At 38.9% G+C, this 18,531-nt stretch overlaps 1 protein-coding gene across 1 annotated transcript in view; it reads left to right on the top strand.

Moving 5' to 3' along the window:
* Nucleotides 1–18,531, top strand: part of THSD7B (thrombospondin type 1 domain containing 7B) — a 296,014-nt gene that overhangs the window by 187,564 nt on the left and 89,919 nt on the right. Inside the window, exons 14-15 of the mRNA XM_077784906.1 lie at nt 12,558–12,752; nt 16,837–17,100. Of these exons, the coding sequence (XP_077641032.1) occupies nt 12,558–12,752; nt 16,837–17,100 (459 nt within the window). The remainder of the gene's footprint in view (nt 1–12,557; nt 12,753–16,836; nt 17,101–18,531) is intronic.

Raw genomic sequence — 18,531 nt, 5'->3', positions numbered from 1 at the left:
TGTTGTAGTTCCAAGGGCAGTGAATAGCTTTAGGCTGAGCTCAGCTGATCTCTCATACTCCAGATTATCCCCATTGTGGTTGTGCCTATTCCCTCACAGAAGAGCTTTCGCTTTGTCTTTTCTCTTTTTTTTCCTGAGCTGCACCTTTATTCAGTTTTCTTTTCCCTGCCAGCCCAGCTTTCAAGCATGCCATACTTAGTTTTAATGCAAATATGTTTATATGAATGTGTTTGTCTACCTGCCCATCCCACTGTTCCCCATTCGTTCCTGCTCATGGCTTATGCTCTATGCTGAGTGGAATTTATTGTATCACACCAAATTTTACCAGTCATTCTCTATAAACTGTTTCAAAGATGGAAAAGATGTAAAATTTATGGATAAAATACATTTCACCATGATTTACATGTCCTTCTAGAAGTGAACGTAAGTACCCCCTTATGTTACTATTCCAGTCATGTGAATTCACCTGTTAAATATTGACTGCAACAGGGTTTCACCCCAAAATACATGTTAGTGTGATAACTGTGTAAAAAAGTTCAGTCTGTTTTTAAGTAAATATATTGATGTTGTGGCACCTTAGTTATTGAAGATGAACTGTCATGTGAAGATGATGGAGGAGCCCTCAGAGTTTAGGAGAGGGATTTAGGTGTCTCACCTAGCACTGCCTCTGTATTTCACAGTGTGGGAACATTGGGCAGCCTGTGGGGGACAAAAATTGGGTCCCACTTTTTTATTTCCTCTTGTAAGTTACTCTGAGAAGAGCTGTTTAATACTGGTAGCAGGTGACTGCTGTTTATTCAGTGTTTCTGTAGGCATAATAGATTTTTGGTTGATAAAAAATAATTTGATTTTGGGAGGTGATTCTATATAATGTGTTTGTTTGAGGTTGTTGCTAAAGACTCACACTGGAGCTGTAATGGAAAGTGTATTAAACTGCATTTTAAACATATACAGTAGAAAGGTAGATAAGCATTTGAAAAATTAGAGAGTTAAACATTTCCTCACTTCTTTACAATCTTTGCTCATCCTTTTGCTATGGGAGAACTACCAACCTGACATCTTTTAACTGAGATGTAACCCATGTCCTTACTTCCAGTGAACACTTATGTTTTTTAGAATAATTTTGTGTAACAGTGTGAAACAAGCTGTTATAGGGGCAATGTAAAATACAAGAATCTGTTCAAAGCACTGTATGAATCTCAGGGGTTTTTTGTGTTTTTACTCTATTGGAAAACATGGGAGTTTCATCAAGACTTCTCATTTATTGATAGACACATCAGTGTTGGTAGCTCATCTATTTTTCATTTTATTAGAAAAAATTGCATTTACTAAGTTGAGCAGAGAAAGAGATTACATCCTGTGCATGTAGTTTATACAAGTACACAGTTCTCATCATTCCCTGGAGATAATGAGGTTTGAGGTTTACAGTTGTATTAATACCTACGACAGTGGGTTAATAGCTAAAAAAGCCATTTTATGCATTCCTTTATGATTTTCAACAACTAGAGGAAAACATTTTTTTTCATCTTGATGTAATCAGTAACTTTACCAATAATACTTTCAATATCTTTTCTTTTAAGTCCAAATTTGTGTGTATTAACCATACACCTTCAATATGTGGTATTTAATTTAATTTAGAATTATTTTTTACTTTGCAACCTTACATAGAAGACTGTGAGGATGTCTTTGGTTAACACACCTAATGCTTTATGAGACAACAAAGTAATTCAGGCTCTGTAGTCACTGTGCTACGTAACAACTGAATCATAATTTTTGAATTGACAGTCAACATATATTAAATCAGATCATCTATTTGAAACAGTAGTATTTCATAAACTGTAGCTGACAGATTATTATGTTATCTGGGAGAACTCCTTTCTTCCTTCATCTTGCCTCAGAACTAATACCCATACAATTGAACCTTTGGTAGAAGTCAAGGTCACAGCTTTGGAATAAAGTTATATATGGGAATTGCCTGTCTTCATATTGAAAAGGTAAGTAAATCAAAAGTACTGATATGGTAATCTGCAGGTGTTCTCTTGCATTTTATTGAAACAAAATGATAGGAAGTTTTCTTGACTTGGTGAAACTTTATATAGAAAGCATCCTAATAAACCTATTTCAAAATACCCTTACAAATAAATTTTAAAAAATCAAGAATGGCAGTAAATGATAAGATGTGTATCTATATATCTTGATGCCAGGTCACACAACTTTTCTGGAATGACAGGAGTCAGGAGCTTGAGGGTGTGATCCTCTCTGGGTAGAAGAGGAGTTGAGCACGGGGCTGCTGGATGCTCCCAGCCTGTCAGGCTCCAGTTCCCATTCAGATTCTTTATTCTTTTTCTGTGTTTCATCCTTTCCAGTGCTGGGTTTTTCACTGAAATTTTGAACTGTGGGCAAAACGGTTTTCAAAAGCTGGCTCTTGTTCAATTCCTTCTTAGCCCATTTTTTTTTTAGTACACATCAGTGAGATCTGCTGATGTGAGGTGAAGAGTCAGTAAAATAAAAATCAAAGTTGCCTCCGAGGAACCTCCTCTTCCTTATTTGTTGATTCAAACTTTCCAGCTCAATCAATTTCTCTCTTATTCCTTGTTGGCACCAACCTTATAGGCCTGAATGAAGGCAGTGGTTTTTATTGCTTCTAGTATATTGTTGCTAAATTGTTTATTAATTTGCAGTGAAGAACTCATATATTATACACACACAAAATGTCCATACTTCCCTGTTAGTGCAGCCTTGATTTGTTGAAAAGTAGTGTTACATTCAAGGGGTTTTTTTTGGGGGGGTGGTGGGGGAAGCAAAAATATCTTAAATTCCAAGATTTTTTTTTTTTTTTTTCTGAAATGAATTATGCATTATTCCGAGTAGGTGAAGACCGTGGATGAAATACTGGCATTTAATAATGTAATGCCAGAACCTCCTGGCATAAAGTTCAGTAGCTAGACCAATATTTAAACTGTTGAGCAATGTTATTGCTCTACTAAACCTCATCACTTTGCATTTCTCTCTGCAAGACCTACTATTGCCTCAGGCTGTAAATGGAAGATGAGATTTTATTATAAAGTCTCCTGGATTAGGTACACAGGAACCACACTGGTTGACACTGGCTTTGATATATACGAGCAAAAGTTTATATAGTCATTTTTGCTGCCTTTCCATTCTAAAAGTTAATTAACTGATAAGATATAACCCTGGAGCGTGGGCCTTCAGACAGGACAAGACAAAGGTTTAGAGAGAAATTGAGACAAAGGTCTGATGCAATGAATGATGGAGGAAAGGCAAAATGCCAGCACAGTAGCTCAGAGAATGTCTCACTTCTGTGTAGCTGTACAATCTGAATTTATTTGCCTGTGCCATGTCAAACTTGCTCATAGAAACAAATTACTATGAATTCCTGCTATGCTGTATTTATACTTCCATTATAGCAACAGCAAGAGTTGTTCTCCCAAGTACAGCACATTTGTATGGAAAGTTCCCTTTCCTCTGGGCTTCTGAGGAATTAAAAAGCTGTTATTTACTGTTTCTTTGAAATACACAGTTAAAACACCAAATATCAGTTCTCACTTCTGAAAAGGAAGTGTGATGTGAATCTTGATGGATTTTCAAAGTATCCCGCTATTTTTGCATTGAATTTTATTTCCTAAATAACTTGTTCTAAAATGGAAGAAATAATTACCTCTTTGGGAAATTTTGGGAGTCCCTTTGGTTATGTTCCCTTGTTTTTAAGGGTCATGGGCATGATTTGAGATAGAATTTGTTCCCTTTTCAGGGAAGGAAGGGTCAGATGTTCCTCTGGGCTTCGTGTCACCGAGGCAGCCCCAGCTCTGCTCCTCCGTGATGCCCTCCCTGGCTGGGTCCTGCATCTCCAGAGGGGAGCACAGCCCTGCTGCTGCTGCTGTGAGGGAAATTCTGCTCTTACAGGAGGTGGAAATTGATAATAAATCCTTGTGGCCCAGCCACTCTCGAATGAGCATGTGAGGTAAATGTGAGTCTGCTGTTGTTGCAGTGGCACAGTGTGAATAGCCACCTCCACTTCTACAAAATTTTATTCCAATTTAATTTCCAAAGATGACCTTCCCCTGCTTTAAGTGCTCCCCAATTTGAACCTCTGATCTTGTAATGACAGTTGGCAGAAACCTTCTGCATTAAGAAAGATTCGCACAGAGAGCAATTTTATGGGAGAAACTGCTCTGAGCTCCAACAAAGATGAACAAAACTTCACAGGTGAAAAGAGGGTATAAGCTGAGAGTCTAACTGGTGATTTATTATAGCCAAGATTAAAATGATTTGTACTGGAAAGACTGTAATAAAAGAAAATGCAGCATAGTGCATAGTGCAGTGTCCCGGGCTGTGGTTGCCTGGAATGAAGATTACTAGTCCTAATAATCTTTCAGCAGGGTGGAAAGTATTTCTGGGTCTGATGCAATTTATGTTCTCTTGTATTTTTTTTTTTTTTTCATTTGATTGCTTTTTTTCAGTTAAGTAAGCCATCAGTTATATTATCTGTACCAATGGTAAAGGAATAATGATAGAGAACTTTCTGTGTCCAAATGTTGCATCTGCTATACATGAATAATCCTATTGTGATCAGCGTTTGGATTGTGTAATTTCTTTAGAAACAAATTCTTGCAAACAAATGCTTTATTCATAAAAGAATCATTAAAAAGAAAATATAATGGGATCTCTTGTTTTCCTGTTGAAATAATTGTGTTTTCCCATTGTTGCAGCAGTAATGCAATCTACTTTATACCCCCCCCAATTATAATAGCTTAATGAAAATTCAAGATGAGTAGCAGCAGACAAATAAGAAATGTTTCAATTTTTTTGCCCATAAGAAAGGAAGTTCATTGCATGAAAATCACAAAGTCCTGTAAGATATCTCGCTTTGCATCTTCTCTGATCTTCTGCCTTGTTTTTAAGAGATTAGAAGGAAAAAACAAATAGTCCCTTTAGATCTGTTAGCTTCAAAAGAGAAATAAAAAGGAATGTACTGGCTGTGAGAATGGTCTGAACAGCAAACCTGAGGGAAGATGGGTGTAATTATTTTTATTATTTTTATTATTTTTAAGAGGCAAAGCTATTGGATCTGCTTCATTCACGCACGAAAAAGTTCATTTAGCATGAGCCAGGGGAAAAACCACTCCTAATACTTATGGAAATCAGGATCTTTTGTATACAGCCTTGGACTGTTTGTCTCTCCTGGGGGATTTGGGTGTCTTTTTTGGTTTTGTTTTTCTTCCTTTTTTTTTTTTTTTCCTGATGAAGAATGGATTCCCTGACATAGGGTTTCCCAAAAACACTTTTCCCCTTCATAGTTGTAATATGGGGGAAAAAGTAGGAAAAGCCATTCTGGATGGATAATTTATCTATTATGTATATATGTATGGAGCTCCCACACATTAGAGTATGACTTTGTTCTTCCTGGGATTCCAGTCTGCCTACTTAGTTTTCCCACTGGGTAAATCTCTTGAAAACCCTCAAACATTTCATTTTTCAAGGCTGTGGGAGGGAAATTTTTTACGTTCTCTTTCTGCCTCTCTTAACTTTAATCTAAATACAGTGTCTTTACTGTACTTACACTGTGCTGACCCTTGAATCTCAAGTCCAGTATCTTTATTTTTCTCTTGTGAGGTGGACAATATTGTATGATGGCTGAAAGATACTTAATTTAGATAACATGAATTATTTGACTATGCGTTTTTATTAGTTTCAGTCAAAGTAATTTCAGTTGCATTATCAGTTTTAGACTGGAGATGAGTAGCCAGACTTCAGACCTCAAAGCATTTTGTATTCTTATCTGTTTTTTATGATAGAAAAGTGATAGTTAGAATGAAAAGTTTTATGCAGGACCAAAAATACAAAATCCATTGGTATTTCAGAAAACTTTGAGAGCACTTTCCATGAGGGGAATGTAGATTAGGATGAGTTGAAAAGCTGTTGAAGAGCCTGTGTGTCCCAATAGCTTTAGCTGCTGGTCCTGAGCAAAGGAGCAAGAGCAATTTGAGTCTGGAATACCAAAATGAGAAGAGCCAGAGCTGGGGAATGGGGAGCTGAGGAGGAAAGGTGGGCTCAACTCTTGAGGTGTTAACCTTGGACCATCATATTTTAAATCTAATGTTGGGGCAGTTGTGGATATGTGGATGTTTTAGTGTTGTGTTCTGGATTTACTATCTGTGCTTCACTGCAGAGGAAGTCAGTGCTTGCTTAATCAGATAAGTAATTTTCCAACTTGAGTTACTAGAAATACTGTAATGTTGTGTTTGTTTTCCATTTTCTCTCTCTCTCTCTCTCTTGTGTTATTTGGCATATTTGATTCTCTGTATTTGCTGTCATCTCAATGCATGTATTTATTGCAGGATGGCTTAGTCTTATTTTCAAGTTGTGCAATAAATAATTCATCTTAAATATAACTTGATGATAGGTGCTACAAAGAAATTGAACTCAAGTAATTTTGGTAATTGTGGGCCACAGAAGGAGGAAAAAAATTAACATGTTTTTGTATTTTATGTTCTCTGAAAGGAGCATAATTTCTATCATTAATCATCTAATGCACTTCCATTGATTTTCTTTTTAATAGAAAATGAAAGTAAAAGCAATTCAAAACCTATAATAATGTTTGGGGGGAAAATTGTGAAAGATTGTTTAGAATGATTGCATAATGTAGAAGCACTCAGATTGCAGCTATTCTCTGGACAAAGTAAATTTGAAACATTAAAAACTCATATTATTTTGCCTTCCTGGCCAGGCAGAGTCTAAACCACTTAGAATACGAAAACACTTGTATAAAAATAGTGCTCAACATTAATATATCAATGCTGTGTTCTGCCTTCAGTGTGTGGGTGGGAGGAGGAATGGGCTTTACAGCAATGTAAAAGTTCTCTCCTGCTCCTCCTCTAACAGTGGGTAGTTGTGGCTCACAGATGAGGAGGAGTCGAGTCACAGCTTGGCAAAACTGACATGTGCAGCTCAGCTCTTACAGCAGTTCAGATCCTGTATTCCAAACCAGATAACTGATTGCCTCATCCATGAATAGCAAATTAAAATTGCACTCTGAGGAGTTATTTTAGATGCAAGAGAGGTGAGCCCAGTTGAAGGCATTGGATGGTGCTGGAGGTGCCCTCCCACCTTGCTGGCCCAGCTGCAGCTGGATTTCCTTCTGAGGCTTCTGTGCCTACATCAACCCCACTCACACCTTACTGCAGAGAGAATCCAGCCTAAAGAGCAGCTACAACATGGACCTTTAGTTTGAGAAGGATGTTCACAGTTTTGCATGCTGTTTTTCCCTCCCTTCTATCCCAAACTTCTCCCCTTTCCCGTTACAATCTCTTCTCCATGCTAATGCTCTGCACCTGACTTTTCTGCCCATTTCTTCCCTGACCCCTTTTCGTGCAAACCAATTCAGTTGCTTTTCTCTATCTTTCAGTTGGTATTTACCATCTTAATTGCATCTCAAGCTCATCTCGGGCTCCCCTTGTTTGTTTATAGAGCCTGTTGGTTGGGATCTTTGTTTATTCAGCGCTCTGTTTGCTGGTGGCATTTGTCAGCCCTTTAGCACTTCTGTCAATAGCATTAATAATTACAGAATGGGAAACTGGTGACCTCAGAGACAGTTTTCCTGCTGAATAACTAGCTGTCTCAGCTCTTCCTCAGTTATTTGTATGAGATTTGTGTCTGTGATGTCCTTCCTGGCATCATTTGTTCTTTTCTTTTAATGGTTATCGGATGGTGTGTTTCTGTAAGTCCAGACTTTGGACACACTTATAGCAGGGAGTGCTGCCATCCAAGGAGGCTGTCACAGGGATGGAGTTAAGTCTATAATTATGTCCTTATAGAATCAAGCCTTTAAACTTCCATCTGAGTCTCAGCAGAGCCTTATGTCTTCTATTATGTCTGCTTCTGGCCTGCTGTAATTAGGGGTTGCATTAACATACCAATAATAGTGTACATGTTCCACCTGGGATTCTGAAGAAACTTGTTATGAGTATGAAGAAGCATCAATATAGAAAATAAATGAGGTCATCATGAGTTATGGGACTATGCTTAGAGTGAGCAAGTCTTGACCCTCATAGTATTTTAGTCTCTAATTTTCTAATATATTATCCCGTAACTTCTTTTTCACTTACCAGTAGTGATATGTGTAAGCAATGATGTGTTATCTCATTACATTGAGGGATACCAAGAATAATTATACAACAGAAGTGAGGATTTTTCTGAACAAGAGGGTAAACAGCCATATTAAAATAATTGCTTTGACTTTACATGCTGGCTTTAACCTTTCAACAATTCTTAGAATTTGAAGACAGGGAAGATTATGACCTTATTTTGCCCACACCTCTTGGCATTAAAGCTCTTGTCTAGCCATATAGCTCATCCTGTTGTTCCTGTACTAATTCCAGTAATTTCATTTGCGCTACTGCATAGCTTTAGTTTTAGTGTTTGGCCTGAGTGTACCTTCCTGGAATTATCAGTCATGGTTTTCAGATGTTCTAATGACATTTAATTCCAGAGTTTTGAAAATACTAATTTACTTTTCTCAAATTGAAAGTGCCATGGTACAATATAATTTTACTGGTTCATAGTTGATACTCTCAGTCTTTAGCTTTTTACCCTTTGGAATCTGTTAGAATGCATTTTTAAAGGAGAATTGATTGTAACTTTGGTAAATGAATATGATTACAGAGGTTGTCTGTAATTGGATTTTTACTTAAGAGGAATTAAATTTATGTTATGTTTCCCTATTGAAGGCAATGCTGTGCCTGTACCATTTCATTCTCAATACAATTCCTTTTGTTAGGATCACATCCAATGCTCTTAAGTCAGGCATGAGCACCCGAGTCCCCTCAGCTTGATGCTGACACCCTGCTTTGGTGATGACATAACATCATCCAAGGATGCCTTCAGTGCCTCTGCAATCTGACAGCGTACAAACATTTGATTTCACCATCTAAAAGTTTATAGGAGAAGTGTCTGTTATTTACTTTCAATTTAGGAGCAATGTAGTTACAGAATGCAGCTCCCATATGCTTGTGTGTGCCATATGCTGAGATGCTGGCACAGACTCGCTCTTGTGGGTGGGAATGCAAAGCCAGAAGCCAGAGACTGTCACACTGAATATCCCCTTAGCAGTCCTTGCTCAGTCTCCTGGCAGGGCCCTGTAGCAGCAGAAAGGGAAATTTGCTCCCCAAGCTCTACATTTAACACTTGATTTAAGCCTTGAAGCAAAGCAGTTGCATCTGCAGCTATTTTCATTGCTCATATTAATTGCTATGTTGTGTTGGCACCTTCACAGGTGCATGCACACAGTGTGCTAAACAATTCCAGCCCTTACCTGAAAAAAAAAGTTATTTTCTTAAACCTCTTAAACCTGGCTACTTTTCAGTTTAATTCACAATCTCATGTTTATCATTACAATCATTACAAGAGAAAGCATTTTGGTGTTTGATTTTTTTTGTGACAGCAGTTCTTTTTATATTAGTGGAATTGCATTAAAATGTCATGCCATAGTTTGGCCCCAAATGTTTAATTCAAGTTTGATGGGGTTGACTGCTGGTTCAAGAGGAAATCCTACATTTTCTCGATTTGTGGGAACCACTGTTATAATTTGAAAGCCTTTATTTGGAAGTGTCTGATTATTAGCTGTTTTAGTCATATGTTTGTGTCCATTTTAAATGCTGCAGAGATGGAAGAAATCACACATTATGCCTAGGAGGGATTTGTTGCTCTGATTTTTTTTCTCAGTGCATAGGACTGCAAATGGACTACATTTGCTCTCTGGAGGTATCCCACTTGAAAAAAACAAAAGAAATGTTGACATAACAGAAATAGCTTTGCGGTATGAGTTTATTTAAAACCATTGTGACAGAACTGAGGATTAAGGGGAAATATTTTTTTATGCAGCATAAACCACATATGAGCCAAACTAATCAGTACTTTGAAACCACTGAGGATAAATAATTTTACTTTCCTGAAGGTTCACTGAAAACAAATTTCTCTCATTTTCTTTTCAGAAGTGCCTGTATATGAAAATATTTTTCTCTTAGAAGTTAAAGCTAAGTAAACTGAGAGGTTTGCAGGAAGGAGAAATGAGGGGATTGGTTCCTGATAGAACCACTGGAGTTGAGTCCATCATCTCTGCTGCTTTCTGCCTGCCCCTTCCCAGTCTGTTCAAATGCCCTAATGGGCTTTTGCTTTATAATTTTGTTTATTTTAGCAGTTCATGCAGCTCATCTCAAGCCAGGTTTTGAGTGTAGCCAGAGTCACAGGAGATCCTCCTCCTCCCCTCCTTTAGTTGTTATGTCTGTTATCAGAGTTTACATTAAATATTTTTTTCAGCCCCTTTTTGTCTCCATGCTTATACAATATCTAATCCACTTTATTGTTTGTTATTTTAATTCAACTTTCGTCTCTCATGTTTCCATTGTCAGTAATTTCTTTAAGCTCCATGATCTCTGTCAAATATTTGCCCTGATTTCATATGTCCTTTTAGACTTTTTAGACATTTAGACCTTTTAGACATATATATATATATATGCATCTCTTTTAGCATCCAAATAGGCTCGGTGAATTCTTTGTATGCTTAAAATTGTGGCCATTTGTGCAGAAGCTGGGGGGGTTAGACAATAACTGATCACAGCAGTGTGATGGGGTGTCTGCTTTGACACTGATACCCAAAACTTCCACCACTTGTGCTGACATCATGGATGGTGTCAGGAACGAGCTGTGCTTTTCTGCCAGCTCCCAGTGAGCGTTGCAGTGGAGTGGTTTGCTCTGGAATCACAATTCCTGCTGTGTGGGGCTGGCCCTGGAGATGATGTTCATGTCCCTGCCAGCTGCTGTCGTGGTGCTGAGGAGATGCTCTGCATCCCCTTGGGCACACCTCACGTGGTCACAGCTGTGTGGCCAAGCCTGGGTGTCCTTGCTGGAGGTGATGAGGCTGCACAGACCTCGGGCACCAGAGTCTCTGAGCTGTTTAACCTTCCCAAACAGGACAATTACGCCGTGTGCCCACGCAGGGCTGTGACCTCTGTCCCGTAATGAGGAGGGGAGGGCTCCCAGGCTCACAGCTGCACTTGGGAGCTAGGAAGGGTCACAGGATTGGAAGTGAAAGCCAAGGATCAGCAATTTAGAGGGGTTGTTAATATGCTGATTTGCTGTCACTTGAGTCTAAAGAGACGTTTAACAATTGCTTGCTTTCTGCATGCTTTTCAAAATGCTGATTTTTTTCCACAGAATCTAATTACATTTTAATAAGATGGTTTTTTTTTTATTTCCAGGTGATTGCTAACCCATTCCTTTCTTCCATACAGTGCTGTAGTTAAAACCCAGAAAATCATGTGTATTCATTGCATAGTTACACCCTAGTAAATCCTTTAACTGTAAGAAAACAGAGTTCTTTTTACCTTTCTTTTCATGCACTCTTACATTAAATGCTGGCAACAAGGAAAATATATGCAGCCTCAAAAACCTGAATTATTTAGCAATTGTCATAAAATAATATCACAGGTTGTTGAAGTTATATAATAAAATCTGTATTAAATAACTTTGTCTTTAGTAGCTTTATGATACAATGTGTGGACTTGCCTAAAATCAGGGAACCCAACTTGACAAAAATCTCATGGCCAAATGCACTTCATTACTCTGTCCCTGAGTTTATTACCTTAATCAAGTCATGACCTGCCTTTGCTTTGTTTAACCTATGCTGAATTATATAAATAGCCTATAATCTTGGAGGTTTTATGAGAATTAATTATTAATGAAATGAAAGACTGTGATGTGAAGGCTATTTTTATTTATTGTAATTACTTACTATATTAATTCACTGAATTTAACAAGTTTTATCCTAGGCTTCCTGTGACTCAGATTCATACATTAAACACTTTTGTTCTTTGTCATGTCTATACAATACCAATATCCACAATGAAAAGTTAATGATTAGTTCTAAAAAAGAACAACAGACAAAGTGGGAGAGTATGAGTGGTATCACAATATTTAATGGGCTCAATGTGGAGGGGCCAGACCTGGTACTTACACCTTGCTGAAAGAAGCATTTAGCTGTAGCATGTGCTCAGCCATTCCCTTCATCTGAAATATGGAAAAAATGATGGTTTTGGAAAAAGAAGCTTTCTTTTATAGTTTTCAGGGGTGGTTTTTTTTTTTACCCCTTTAAAGCAGTTTAAATTCCATGAGTAGCAAGTGAATCCCGACATCAACCGAGTATGTTTTCTGGCACATGACCACAGTGTTACCAATTTCTTGCTTGGTTGTACAATGTACCATTGGTTAAAGTGTTCCCACAACCTTTGAAATGACTGCTTCCTTGAGAATATCTGGTTTATATCATCATCTAGATAACACACTGGTCAAAAAAGAACATGTCTTTATGGTTTTTGTGGAGCTTCACTGAGTGACACATGAACAATGCCCTAAAACCAAATCAGCTTTATCCTGTCAATTCAGGGGAGAGAATCTCACACAGAACACCAGGACTGACTGCCCAGAGTGTAATACAATATATATCTATGAGAACATAAGGATTTCTGTCCCCTTGCTTGCAGCTGTGACGTGCCTGTCGGAGCAGGGTGGCTCTGCCGCCGTCGGGGACTGCGTGCAGTGGGCAGGAGCGATGCCAGCCCTCGTCCAGGAGTGCTTCATTCCCTGCAAGGATGACTGCACTTTCACCCCCTGGTCTAAATTCACAGCCTGCTCTTCTGACTGTGACACAACCAGGAGCAGGAGGCGGTCACTCACAGGTACAATCTTTTACAATATTTGTCTGATTGGGAGTAATGCCTCTGGAGTGTTGGAGTGGTGGGAAAATCCAGACAGAACATCCTTAATGGGTTTTTCATCTGGCACTGATCATTGCCAGCCTTACACACATTCCAGTACAAGAGCAAAATTCTATTTATCCACTCGCTGGTGGAAAGGTTTTAGATGTAAAACAAATGAAACAGTGACCAGGCTTCGTGCAAGTTTATCTGACCTATTGATCTGGGAAGCATGCAGAAAATACATATAACAGGAGTACAAATCAGTGTGATTTTCTGGAGGAAGTTTAAAACTGGGAGTTTTGTGCTCAGCGGTATGCCCCAGTTCAACAGGGCAAATGAATACTGTGAATAAAGAAAACCCAGTACCATTAGAGCAGCTTTGTTTGATCTTTTATATGTATTCATTAAACTCACCAGTTCAAACCATTTGATGGATCAGTCTTCCATACTGGCTGTCGAGGTTTGTTATTATGTTATTTGAATGCTGACCAAACTGAAAAGCTTTAAAACTCCTTGACGTGAATAGTTTGGAACTGCATGTTTTGCTGGGAGTTGTCTTCCCCCCACGTGCATAGTTAAATAAAAATGAATTATACTGTGCTTACATGGTTTACAAGAAATTTGCTGTTATTGTTCTTCTCAACACTCACTTCTTTTCATGTTTCTGTGTTGTGTTTGAGAGCTAATGTGTACCTGGCTTGAGTTTGCTCCTTTAATAGAGGTGAAACTTCAAAGATTTTGACTGTGGAGTAGAGTGCTAAAATTGCTGTAAGAATATCTGCTGAGATAAAAGCTGGGACCTGAAGGGCAGCAAAATGTGGTGGCCACCATTGCTCCTTCCTCCTAGACTCACTTGTCCTTGGCTGTATGGCTGTCTTCTTACTCCATTTGTTACTGCTGGAATGTTCTCTGTGTTTCACTAACTAACAATTACAGCATACATTTATACTGGTTTCAAGCTGCCATTTGTCAGTGTGGCTCATTAAAGGATAAAGATTTCTTTTTCACATAAAACCCCAGTATTATACAATGCTCTGTAGTTTCTGGCAAAAAGCATATTCTGAAGTGTTCTCTATACCAGTGCCTGTATGTTTATAATAGGAAAAATGCTTGATCCCCAGCAAAATAATAGGTGCCTGATCTTACAAAAAATATGAAAAAAATAATGAATAATTACTTACAGGTAGTTCTAAATCTGATTTTTCTTTATGAGCATTGTGCAAGTTACAAAACAGTACAGCCCTACCTATCCCCTTGCTTACTCTGTTCTATATCAGATGGAGATCTGTTCAAGTAAGTGGACCAAAAATGGTTTGTAATGCCCAGGTTCTGTTGGTTTGTCTCCTCTTCTGCACTGCATTTGTGACCAGCCACCACCAGTCTCTCCCATTAGACCTTGCTGGGTTCCTTTTTCCTGCCAGGATGGAGCTCATGGTCTCAGCTCCTGGCCAGTGAAGGTGTCCTGAAAATCAAATGGTGAACGTGTAGTGAATGTCCCAGGTGGGGATGTGACAACGCCCCAGAGAGCAGCAAGGGACATCCAAATCAGATACTGCCTTTGGTTTGGTCTCCTTTCAAACGGAGAACTCAGTGAGACAGGTGCCAACTTGTATTTGCATAAATGCTTCGTGAAAAAGAGGTAGACCAAAGTATTGAAAAAATCTTGTCCATGGGAATTCGATCCAAAGATTTAAGGAAAATGCTATTTTCAAAAGTATTTTGTGATGTTAAGAATCCTTTACCCATGTGCATTTCACCTCTCTGTAAGTGTGCATGAATTTTACCTCTTGTCCATCATGCATGTGTCTATGCTCAAGTGAATGTTTTGGCTCAATTTTAAGAGTTCATTGATAATGTAATTTAGTGGAAATCTTCTAATTGTTTGCTAAGTATTTGCTTGCCCTCCATTCAATTTTTAATAGTATAATTCATTTTACTTTGTAATTCATCATTGATTCGACATATAAAATTAGTAATTATTTAAGTGAAAGATTTAGTACAGAACATATCAAAATTCAAAGTCATTATAATGAAAACACAATTTTTAGGTGAGTTTTCAGTTAATTAATACAGTCAGTTAATTCTCTGCATTATGGATACAAAGCACTTTCTGTATTTTTAATGTTTCCTCTAATTTTTATGTACAGTGTGCACTACCTGATAATATTTAATATATGTAATGTTTGTTAGTATTCAGAAATGTAATTTAAAAAGAAAATTTATTTAATTAATGGGTTTATGTCCTCAAAAAATTTTGGAGATGGTATTTTTAGCAGCAATCTTTAAAACAGTCTGTAAAGATGATAATATCACTACCACTAATTCTAAAAATATTTCCATGTGAAGAGTATGGGATCACTGTCACTTTTCCCCTTAAAATAGGGCTTTCATAGCAACTTCATTTATTTAAGGGCAAGATTCCAACAAAACATATGGCAGGGCTAGTTGGAAAAAGAGCCAGTCACATGAGATTATTAACATCCTTACCCCTCAGTGTGTTGTGCTTTGTGTTGTGATGGCAAAACATGGGCAAATCCCAAATTCACATGTTTAGCAACAGAATGCAGAACATACAACTGAACATTCAGAGTTTGTGGCTTCTCAAACAGAAAAGGCTGGAAATGCCATTAGAGACACCTAGTTAAAGTCTCTTACAAGACGTTCCTTGAAGTATGGGGAGTTGTACCTACATTTCCTCATAAAATGTAATCATAAGTTTATCTACGAAACTATAAAGATGCTGATTGATTTTTTTTTTTTTGGCATCATTTTATGCTGGCAAATTCGTCATTCCCCAGAACTCTGGCATAACTATTTGAAAGAGTTGGGGCTTGAAGGATGGTGATATTAAGGGTCTACAGTCAGGGGTCTTTCCTTTGGTGCATACTTGTATGGAAACAGGCATTGATGAGACCCAGCTTGTCTGTGGTGAAATGGCTCTTGGTTCCACACTGAAAAGGGAGTTGTTGAGTTATACAACTTATCTTTTGGTTTTAGTATCTTGTTTGCAGTGAAGAGAAAACATTTCTTCTGGGATCAAAGCTTTAAAAACCTTCTGTAAAAGTGTTTTTAGTGCATCCAAGATTCCCAAGGAATATTTTGAGGATGGCACACAGATACAGGTTGTTGCTGAAGATGAATTCTCCCTTCTGTGCAGATGGCAAATGCAAAGACATTCCTGAGCTCAGCCAGCATCAAGATTGTTCCATGGCACACTGGCTGACCTGTGCCAAGAAAAGCATTGATTTTTATCTTTAGAGGCTGTGTACAGACATTTGTTCCCTTGAACAGTTGTAGGGATGCATGGAGCTTGAACTCTCTTTTTTGCATTATTTCTTCTTGTACTGGAGACCCCTTCTCATGCCTTGAAGTCCTGCAGGAGGAGGGCATGGAGAGTGCAATTGCAGAGAGTTGTACTGCGGGTTTATTTGGGTGCTTCTGTTGCTTCCTAAAACTACTGAAAGCCTTCTTTTAAAACCTGTTGAAGGAACAGAGCAAAGGAAAACATAAAAGCAAACACAACCATTGAAATGCTTTCCAGCGCTAATAATTTACTGAGGATTATCTTTTTTCTGTTTTCTTCAAAGCATGGTTTGTGTGCACAGCTCATCTTTAGCTAATTTGTAAAGAAATCTCAAAGAAGTTGTAGCTAATTTAGGGTCTTCCGGAAGTTGTCCTGGCAACCATTGATTGCGAACAAATAGAAACAAAACAATCAAATTTTTTTCCATCAGATAATTAGGGGAAAATGATATTATATTAAATTACAAAGCAGTTTCTGGGCAGAGCATTTCTAGAGTAAGACTTTGTATTTTACTCCTTGATCTACCCATCAGAACAGTATTTCCAAGTTCTCTGGTTGCCCCTGGAGATAAGTACGTTGTCCTTGCATGCCAGAGCGCTGGCAGCAGCTAATAGATGCTTCAGAAACATCCCTGAATATTAACATTCAGATTGTCTTGGTTCTAAAGTGTTGAATTCATGCAAGTATAAATAATATGACGTGTTGTTATCAAGAGTAGCAGATGTTGAGCTAACACACCGATTTCTGTGGTTGGAACAGGGCGAAGCAGAAAGCGAGACAAATGTCAGAACACGGAAGTTTATCCCCAAGTTGAGACAGAGCCGTGCCCCTGCGAGTCCTTCACCTCCCAGCCCCATGGAAACTGGTCTGACTGCATCATCAAGGGAGCTCCATCCGAGCTGCAGCTGGGAATGCCGGCCCAGGCAGGGGCCAGGGAGTGTGGCCAGGGCGTGCGGCTGCGCGCCATCGCCTGCTACGACAGCGCCGGCAGGCTGGTGGAACCGTCTCGCTGTAGCAGTTCGGGTAAGGAGGTGTAGAGCAGCCCTCAGCACGGGTGAATGGCACTCCACGGCTCACTGTGGAGCTTATCCGAGGTGTGTGCTTGCTGGAATAGCTCTCACAAGTTTGCCCTGGGTGTTGCACACAGTTCTTTGAGTATCTTCTTATTGCGCGTTAATACTGGGGGTTTCCTCAGAGTAGGGGTCTGCTGGCATTTCTGCAATGGACGTTGTGCTTCATTAAGCACAAGAAAGCTAAAGTTGGCTACAGTGCCAGAATACCAAAGACATTTCTTTTAATTCCTTGAAAATCCCATAAAAGTATAAGCTTTGGAGGAGGTGTATTTATTTCAATCAGTATTTGTTTGAAGAGATCTCCTACTTCTGCTTTTACTTGTTTAGAATTTTTTATTCCCTTTCACTAAGTTTGGAGGTTTGCATGGTTGTTTTCAATGAAGGAATTTGCAATTTTCTAGAGATAATTGTATTTAATTACAAAATGCCTGTGATGTCACCTGCTGTCCCTCATGCCAGGCACACATGGCTTCAGCAGCCAGTGGTCTCCTTGCGATTATGTACCTGTGTTGAGCTCAAATTCACAGAGTGTATTTTCATGTCCCTGCTTCCTGGGGTGCTGTCCACTCACATTTCTTGTATAATCAAGTAGCCTATATCAGAAAGAGAGCAGAATTAAAATCAGGGAGAGCAGGATGTGTCATTCCATTTGGCTGTTCTTTCTCTATTTCCATGATATGCAGTTCATTGAATGGTTTAAGTTGGAAGTGACCTTAAATATCATCTCACCTCAGGTCCCTTCCACTATCCCAGGCTGCTCCAAGCCCCATGCAACCTGGCTTTGCACACTTCCAGGGATGGGGCAGCCACAGCTTCTCTGGGAAAACTGTGCTAGAGCTTCACCACCCTCACAGTTAAGAATTTCTTTCTGGTATCAAATCTAACTCTGACCTCTGTGTGTTTGAAGCCATTCTCCCTTGTCCTATCACTTATTACAGACATAAGCCTTTATTTTATGAGCAAAATCTCGAGCTGGGCTGCTCCCAAACCACTGCTGCTCTCTAACTTCCAGCCAAAAGTCCTGGGTCAGCGTGGAGCAGGATGTAGCAGTTTGGAAGACTGTATGATGGGAGGGGGAGAAATGATGTCCCAGGAGGAGATTAAGTCATTCAGTGGGCACCACGAGTGCTCCTGAGGGTATAAGGGAGCAGAGAAATCAGCTTTCTGGAGGGTCTTCATGATCAGCAGCCTGAGCTGTGTGTAATAAAAGGGAAAAAACCTCCACCTTAATGAAGTGATTCAGTCCTGGAGTGCAGCTGTTGATGGCTGTTCCAGCTGGCTGCACAGGTTCATAAGGCAGCTTTCCATGGTTTTTGTTTCAACAGTGTGCTTTTGTACCAATTGATTATGCCTCTGTGGCCCATGAAGGAGGAGTAGTATA

Source organism: Lonchura striata, chromosome 8 (genome assembly GCF_046129695.1).
Source record: "Lonchura striata isolate bLonStr1 chromosome 8, bLonStr1.mat, whole genome shotgun sequence".
Taxonomy (NCBI): Eukaryota; Metazoa; Chordata; class Aves; order Passeriformes; family Estrildidae; genus Lonchura; species Lonchura striata.
The sequence above is the reverse complement of the archived record's forward strand: the minus strand, read 5'-3'. Positions and strand labels throughout refer to the sequence as shown.